Consider the following 9,350-nt stretch of genomic DNA (forward strand, 5'->3'; position numbering starts at 1 on the left):
TAAAAACAAAATAAGGGAAGGGTTTGTTTGGGATTTTTTTAATGATAGCTGAGAAATGCCATTAACAAACAAGTTCAAAATTGTGAAATTTGGGCTAGAAAATTCGTCATCAATGCCTCCAGTTAGAGAAGAGTTGGCTGCAAGTGACAGCAAAAAAAAAGCCAAAAACATAGAAGCAAAGATTTCCTGAAAAAGCCACAGTCCAACATGAGGGTATTTCTTACAAGTGTTTCATAGAAGTTGAGTACATGTTGTCAGAGCTCCGCTGAGGTCCTAAACATCTTCAGCTCCCATTGCTACCAGTGAAAGAGGAAGGTGCTTGGCCAGCACAGGGTGAAATCCCATAATTTGTCACAACTTCTGTGACTATTGAAACTTCCTTATTCTGAATTACTTAAGACAGGAAATAATCATATCCCCTGTGGCTAATGTGGTTAAACTGAAGAAAACTCTCACGATGAAATTGCAGACAGATAGATAAGTAGGTAGGTAGATTAGATAAATACAGGCAGGGATATAAAATTATTCACATCTTTTAGGCTGGATTTATAGCATATAATCTTTTTTGTTTATGTATATCCTGGATTTCACCAGTATAATTTAAAGGAAACGTACCTTCTCAAAGAGTTGCAAGGAAAAGGTGGGGAGTGATTTGGTGTTTTGATCCAATTTCCAAAACACCCAGTGTCACTTTATGGATCAATTTAAAAAGAAAACTTTCTGCCTACAGTAATTTCTCCCAAAGTTTTAATTTTTTTGGATGGGACTCATATCTGATGCATGACTCCCATTTTCCAGGCTGAGAATGATTAGGAGTCCCTGTACATTTGGGGGCCCCATTTCACATTGCTGGATCGGGACAACTTAAAAGGTTTTGCATTTGTCCATTTCATCTGGTGAGAAATTGCTCAGGTTTGCTAAAAGTCAGTATAAAATAACTAAAATTGAGTGCTAGTTTTGAAATGGTAGCCAAGCAGCTTCAGAGTATTTAAACACTAACTGACTTCAGATGTCTGTGAAATCGGCTGGGTTTAATTAAGTTTTATTGTGTCAGCCAGCACCGTGTTATGTGTGGAGGTAACCAGGGTACGACAAACTCTGAGTCAGTCTACAGCTGACTCTGCAAAGTACCCCATAACCGTATGGTCTGGGGTGCCAGAGAGGATGCACACGGAGCAGAGAGCAGACTGCTCTCCCAACAGGATGGAGACGAGAGTAAGAATGAAGGATCTTTCACTTTTGCTTTTCACGTGTGTAGCTGTTTCTAACGCTCTAAGAAAAGCAACAAAGAAGAAGATGTAAAGCTTGTACAGGTAACTCCATTGTCTATATATGAGATCTATTGAGCCCTCTCTTTTTATATATATTGTATGTATTCCAGCCACAAAGCAGTTAGCTGTCTTTCTGGGACAATGCTATTGCACATAATTCTCTTGCCCAAACTTTACTAAAGTAGGATAAATCCGTACAAACTGGAAATATCAAGTAAATAAGTCAGGGACACTGTTGTCTGTTTCTGTTTAGTAACAATCATCAGGAAAACATCTGTTGTGCTCCAGAATCACAGGCAGATGATTTTGCCAGCAAAGAACGCAAACAATATCAGTCCAAAGGTATTTGTTTAAGAAACAGATCAAAATGTGAAATGTGTTTCCTTTATGTTTTCACTAGGACTATTTAAATAAATTCTATGCTGTTGAGTCAGATCCAAATCAGCTTGGGTGGAAAATAAATGCTGAATCTACAACTGAAAAACTTCAGAAAATGCAAAAGTTTTTTGGTTTGAAAGTGACCGGGAAACCAGATACTGAGACATTGGAAATGATGAAGAAACCTAGGTGTGGAGTTCCGGATGTGGGTCTCTATGGGGTTACTCTGCCAGGATGGAAGAAAACCAACCTGACATACAGGTAGCATTTCAATAATTGTTTTTTGAGTTTAAAATCTGGGTTTGTGGGTATCCACATTTGTTATATTTAAATATAACTTCTATAACAATTGTTTCCAGCTGGGAATACAAACTTATTTCTCTTTCACCAGCTGTTAGCTATGTGTATTCTTGGGACGACTTGCTGAGAGTCAAGCTGGGTATTTTACATTTTCTGAGTCCACCACAGTATTTTGCCTGTCATGTATCCATCCTGACAAATATTTTGAGAGCCAAACAAAAATAGCCATTGCACCCTATACCAGTCCCATTATCTTCAAAATTTGCTAAGACCAACAGTTTAGCAGAAACCCGAGGACACAATTTACCTCATGCTCAACAACCTCCTGGTTAAGAACCATTTTAGGAAAAACTGATACCGTGTACATAATTATTATTATGAAAAAGATGTGTTGGACAGTTATCACATTCCTCAAACTCAGCCCAAAATTAATCTTGGGAGCTATTGGATTACAGGTAAAATTACCTATTATATATCTCTGTTCATCATCTTAACAATATTAAATAAATTCTTTCTGCAAACACTAAATATTATTACTTGAACCCTCATTACCACAGAATTGTGAACCGCACACCAGATATGAGCAAGGAGGATGTGGATAAAGCAATACAGAAGGCCCTTAAAGTGTGGAGGACTGTCACCCCACTGATTTTCACTCGTATTCATGAGGGAATAGCAGATATAATGATTGCTTTTGGGACCAAAGGTAATATGCTGGCTGCATACGAATGGTAAGATTAAAGATTTTCGATAGTTATAACATAAACTCAAAGTTGTTTCAACGTCATATTATTTAGCTCATGGACATTGCCCTCGTTATTTTGATGGTCCCTTGGGTGTCCTTGCTCATGCTTTTCCACCTGGGAATGGTTTTGGTGGTGATGTGCACTTTGATGAGGATGAAGATTGGACCACAGGCTCAGCTGGTAGGTAAAAAAAAGTTTCTGAAGTGTTATACAGATGGGTAAATTCCTTTTTAATTTTATTTAAGTGAACAAATAGACTGAGATGAATCACATCATTAACTATATTGCAAGCCATCCTCCAACTGGGGTACTTAGAATGATGTTGATGTAAAATCATACTGATCTACCCTAGTTCTTATTTAACACTGGTAAAGATACCAACGCAACAATCCTTTCCAGATACAAATGCTACAGACGAAGGCCAGTTTCACCTGGGGGTTGGTAGGGCTCATTCCCACTAGTTTCACAACCCTTGGTAAAATTTTTCTTTTCCCCCCACTGATGCACACACTGGTATCAAGCCTGGCATTACCACTTACTGCAGAGGAAGCACACTGTGTCTTGCAGCAGCCCTTAGAAAAGACCCCACCACCTAAAAAACGTTGCAGCCACCAGTGATAATGAAGAGTCTTAACTAATAATACCAAGATAGGTCCAACTATAGGCTGTTACAGCTTTCCTCTGCACTCAAGCTATGATGGGCTTATACATGAAATTGTTCTTCAGGCAATTTCAGCTGCCTTCCAGCAGCTAAGGGTCTGAATGTGCCGTTCAGGCCACCCACAGGCTGTGATGCAGTGTGTAGAGCTGACTACAGATGTGTGCTACCGGTCCAAAAGAGAGGGGAATGCACATCTGGCTGGAACCTCTCTGCTCCCCTCAACACCCTCCCTTTGACATCCAGGCTGACCATACTGCCTCTAATGGATCCATCAGTACATGAGCATATTACCCTGTTGTACTTTAGACCCCTTTCTCATCCAGTTTTTGGAATGGAAAACTGCAGAGGATAATTGCAGCAGAATTGGGGTGACACTCCAGGAAAAGCAAGGAGCTAACAAACAGGGAGATGCTGTAAGAGCACTGCAGGAGGAGGAGAGGTGTGGGTTTATTAGGGTGGGGAAAAAAGAAGGATGAGGGGTCGACATATGCTGATACTGTAATGTTTTGTCCATGCTGGGATAGAATGGGTCAACATGAGTTTTGCTGCTGTTCCTCAACAGCATGGCTCCAGCAGCATTGCAGAACTCGGAGAACTCAGAAGACCCATGTGAGGGGAGGACTGGAAATATGTGTGGAAAAATTGAGGCTTTGTTTTTTTTTTTGAGAAACAGATATCTTGGCTTCAGCTTGCCTTTCTTGGGCAATCGATGACCAGTCCCCTGCTCTGCCACAGACTTGTGATCTTCACTAAGTCTTTTGATATTGCTGGCTCTTGGTCTGCAGGGCAGATGATAATTTTTCCCTAATTCAGAAAAGCATGTTACTTGGAGAGATGCATGTTGAAGGGAATTCCAATTTTTATCTATTTACTGTGTTAGCATATTTCACTGGGAATAAGTATGCATAAGCATATTTTTAGAAGTTATTTTATTTGACAAGGCTATAAAGAAACCATACCCTTTAATGTCCTAATGATAAAAAGGTAAATAATTTTGCTAATGTTTTATTTTTCCTTGTCTATTGATGATTTCACCCTTCTTCCTCAGGTTTGTAGGAGGGAGGGTGACACACAGTGACACCTCTGTACCTCAAGTGAGCACAGAGTGCATTGTCCTGTCCTTGCCCTAGAGAGGTGTTAGTTTGATATGACTCACTATCTAATCTGCTCTAGCTCAGCCAGGAAACCCTGCCAGGACATTCCTCAGAGCTGCACCCACACTCACCCCCAGACATCTACTCATGCCACACACATACTTTCAGTAGCTAACTGAAAGAGCAGCAGGGAAGAGGGCCAGAAGTCACTCCCTTCTAGTGGGGGAAGAATGCAACCTTATCCTGTACAAAAAACAAGTTTATGTATATGCATACCCTAGTGAATTTCAATATATTGTATGAAAAGTGTCACTAAGCAATAGCCCTGTTGTGTTCATATCAGCCATTTGCAGACCAAAATTAGACTGATCTCTTCTCTCCATCAATTTTTTAAGGGTTCAACTTGTTCCTTGTTGCTGCTCATGAGTTTGGCCATGCCCTGGGCCTCTCCCATTCTAATGACCAGAGGGCCTTGATGTTCCCCAATTACGCCTACATCAGCCCCAGTGAATTTCCCCTTTCTCCAGATGATATAAGTGGCATTCAGTCCATTTATGGTGAGTAAAATCCATGGCTTCAAAAAAGAAGCTACAGGGGAGAAATAATGTCTTTCACAAAATTTCACCATAGAAGTAAATGTATTATCATAATACTATAAATGCATTTATATGTGAAAGCCTTCATGTCTCTACAAATTTGGTGCATGCTTTCTGAAATGTCTTCCTTAGGACCTCCACCAAATTCCCCAGATAAAAGGCCGGCCACCCCTACCTCACCTAAAACGTGTGGCTCACAGATGTCTTTTGATGCTATAACTACACTCCGCCGAGAAGTCATTTTTCTAAAGGGCAGGTAAATATTGATATGACATTTGTATCTGTGAGGTTTATTTTTTCTTTTTTTCTACAAAGACTGAATATTTTGGTGGGTCACTTGGTAATGATTATGGTATTTATAATGAGATACACGGAAATATTTCAGTTCATGGAAATAAAATTTTCAGCAGATACAAGTAATATTAGTATTTGTACAGGATCCCCTGAAAAATAACGTTTCATTTTTTTCCAGAAAACATATCAATCCCAATAGAGCTTTATTCCCAAATGTATATATGGTTACACCAAGTACTGACATGATTAAATGCTGCAGACATTTACTAATAAGCTAGTATTTTCTACGATATAGTTGGGCCACTTTCTCCTCCAGTCACCTACGCCAGCCCAAAGTCATCCAGGTATGTCATCCAGGGAATAGCTTACAGTCAGGCTCACCTGGGACCCTATAACTCTCCTACTACATGGTACAGGAACAATCTGAATTTTTCAGCTGCTTGTAGCCAATCCCATTAGTCCATCAGCACCAATGTGAAGGGTCATTCCAGAAAGAAGTCTAGATAAAAAAAAATCACTTCCCACTGAGGGAGTGTTTTCCTTTCTGACACATCAACCAAGATACCTCTACTGACAAGAAAGAACTTGTAAGGCACAATGTTGTTCACATTCTTGTGCATATATAGAAATGTCGGTGGTTTATTATTTACTACGAAACCTGTTTCATATTTAACTCAGACACTTGTGGCGAGTTTACCCTGATAACTCAGAAGTTGAACGTGAATTAATTTCTACCTTCTGGCCAACTCTGCCACCTGGTATCGAAGCTGCGTATGAAAACACGAAAGATCAGATACTGTTTTTCAAAGGTGAAGTATGAAATATTATTTAATTATGGGTTTTTTACCTTTAATTTTGTGGGAAGAGGGGAGGAAGGAAGGGTAGCTATATGTGTATAAAATTCACTTCTCAAATAAATAAAAAAGAACCTTAGGACATTTCATCCAGCTTTCCTGTAACCTACACTAAGGGAGTATGTTTTTTCTTTTAGTATCTAAAAACCAATGGTAAAAGTAATTTTTTTTTTTTTTTAAACAGGCAGTAAATTCTGGGTTATCAGTGGATATCAGGTGTTGCTTGGTTATCCAAAGAATATCAACACATTGGGCTTCCCTAAAGGTGTCAAGAAAATTGATGCAGCTATTTGTAATAAAAATACAGGGAAGACAGACTTTTTCATAGGTGACAAGTACTGGAGGTAAGAAAAATTGATAAATATTTTCTTATGATTGGCTCCAATATAATTTGGATACAATTATAATTGTCCATGTGATAAAAGAGAAAGTAGACATTTAGGTTGCTATATGCAACTGGGTAATTATACTAATGCTCCTTTTCATAGAAATGTTTCTTTGATTCCTGCACGTGGGGGAGAATATAGCTTCGACATCTGAGACCTTAAGGTTGTCCTGAAATGTGCATTGAAGATATGGACCATTTAATGCGTTACACCTGGAACCTGAAAAAAATCCAATGTGTAAAGAATTTTAACAAATACAACAGACAAAAGTATCTCTAGAAAATAAAGATCTGAAAGTTAACCTACTTCAGCAGAAGGCTGGCTGGAATGACTTGTGTAGGATTTCTCTAATTTCTGAAAATACCTAGATTAGAGAAGAGGAGGCTCTGGGGAGACCTTATTGCAGCCTTCCAGTACCTGAAGGGGCTACAAGGAAGATGGGGAGGACTTTTTACAAGTGTCTGTAGTGACAGGACAAGGGGTAATGGGGTTAAATTGAAAGCAGGGATGTTTAGATTAGATACCAGGAAGAAGTTCTTCCCGGCGAGGGTGGCGAGGCACTGGAACAGGTTGCCCAGAGAAGCTGTGGATGCCCCATCCCTGGAAGTGTCCAAGGCCAGGCTGGATGAGGCTTTGAGCAACCTGGTCTAGTGGAAGGTGTCCCTGCCCATGGCAGGGGGGTTGGAACTAGATGGTCTTTAAGGTCCCTTCCAACCCAAACCATTCTATGATTTTATGATTCTATGATATTATCTCTTTTGAGAGATAGAAGTGATAGTTCATTTTCTTTTCTTTGGCTGGTTAACATCAGATCTGCAACGTGCTGTTTCTAAATTCTATTCCCAAACTGGCATGAGTGATTCCTGATACCCAAATACAAGGCAAATGCAAGCAAAAAGTCAGCTTTGGGATGCTGATAGATTCTTCCTGTGTGCAAGGACAACCGCTGCAAAGGCCTGCAGACAACAGGACCATGCCTGGGTCAAAGAGACTTTATCATGACTAATTGTGGGGGTCCTCAGTGAGATACAGAGTGTCAGCTGGATTTTGAGCTGCACATAATTTCCTGTACTTTGTTCTTGATAATTTTAGAAAGAGAATTCAAAATATCTTGCATTGCTGTTTTGCTGCCTTAGTCACAAAACAAAGGCATGCAAGAAAATCACAGCACAGATTTCTTACCGAGTAACTCATTCTCTCAGCCTTGTGTCCCTGAGAAAAGTATTTATTGTATGCAAGGAGAAGTAAAACAAAGGCTTGTTTATTTGCTCAGTTTGCCTGAGAGGGTTCCTCAAACCTTGACGAACACTTTATGCCCTCCCTTCAGCTCCCAAATTCAGCCCCATATCATAAAAATTGTCCTGGCTTTGTTGGGAACAACTTGGTTTCATTAGAAATACATCAGCTTCCTTTCCTCCATCTAAATCTGTCAGCTAGGAGCAGACTATGTGTAATATCATATCAAAGTCTAAGAGGAGTTTAAAATTCATTCAACATATGTGTGCAGTTGTTACAGTGGGAATCATCCTGGCCAGTTTCCACATGCTGCCTGTCACACTGCTATCGTTAGAAGAGGTAAATCCATCCCTGCTGTCAAAAATCTGGGTCTTCCTTCAACTTGTCTCACTCCAGATGCTTCTTTGGAGCTGTGCTTGCCTTTATCAGCAAACAAGTAGCCCCGTCATGGAAAACGTCATGGCCACCATCCTGCAGAGATTTCTGTGGGTAGATAACTTTAATGTCTGTAACCCCAGTCAAATCAGTCAAGCTAAATATGGTGGATACCTTTGTGCAGCTGCTTAATTATTTGCAGAATTGATGTCTAAACTGTACATTTACATGCCTCCCTTCATATGATTTAGGTTTGATGAAAACAGCCAGTCCATGGAAAAGGGTTATCCTAGACAGACAGTCAATGACTTTCCAGGAATTAGCCAGAAGGTTGATGCTGTTTTCCAACAGAAAGGTAAATTCAATTAAATTTTAAGTACAATCAGTTTACTTGTGAAGAACATAAGTTCCAAGTTACGATGAATGTTATTTTTGCTGCATCCTGGAAAAGACAGAACTGAAGGGAAGTGTGTACAAAGATGATATGCCCCCTTTTGTCAGCATGAAGCTATTTCTCGTATCTATGACATAATGCTTTACTTTTATTATTTCCAGGATTCTTCTACTTCTTCCATGGATCGAAGCAATGGGAGTTTGATCCCACTGCTAGAAAAGTTATCCGTGAAATGAAGAGTAACAACTGGTTTAACTGTTAATATCATTAAACTTTCTTACACACAGCAAATGTAAAAAAAACCCCAAACATTAGATTTCTCAAAGGTTGTTCATATATACACTAATATAGAGAAGAGGCAACAGGACAGGTTTTCATATAAGTCTATTATTTTAATAAATCAGCATGTCAGCTTTAATTGTATCTCCAAAGGCTAGAACAAAACTGCATCTTTTCCCCAATTAAAGTGTAAAATGTCCAATATAACTTATTATTTTATACTCCACTTGGGTTTTCAAATATTTTGGCAAAAAACATTTTCAGGTTGATGTCAACTACTTTCTGCTTCATCTGTTGAAAGTATTCTATATTTCTGAGGTGTGAAAAATGTCATGTTAATATGCTAATACTCTTCCAACATATGATGTTTGTATTTTGCTTCTTTTCTCTCCAAACACCTTCAAGGGGAAGGCTAGCCAACTAGCTTAGAGTAGCTAACTTTCAGGAAGCTAAAATTTGGTAAAATTTACAGTGTTTTTGCTAGGT

At 39.2% G+C, this 9,350-nt stretch overlaps 1 protein-coding gene across 1 annotated transcript; it reads left to right on the plus strand.

Moving 5' to 3' along the window:
* The first annotated feature begins 1,203 nt into the window (after positions 1–1,203).
* On the plus strand, positions 1,204–8,958 carry LOC104508789 (matrix metalloproteinase-27-like). Its single transcript, XM_010150520.1, is given in 11 exon segments — positions 1,204–1,273; positions 1,276–1,313; positions 1,672–1,910; positions 2,507–2,655; positions 2,747–2,875; positions 4,846–5,007; positions 5,179–5,302; positions 6,019–6,149; positions 6,379–6,538; positions 8,443–8,546; positions 8,747–8,958. Coding segments are annotated over 11 exon segments (1,407 nt in total). The 3' UTR covers positions 8,848–8,958.
* Positions 8,959–9,350: the final 392 nt, after the last annotated feature.

This window comes from Eurypyga helias, unplaced genomic scaffold (genome assembly GCF_000690775.1).
Source record: "Eurypyga helias isolate BGI_N326 unplaced genomic scaffold, ASM69077v1 scaffold8224, whole genome shotgun sequence".
Lineage (NCBI taxonomy): Eukaryota > Metazoa > Chordata > Aves > Eurypygiformes > Eurypygidae > Eurypyga > Eurypyga helias.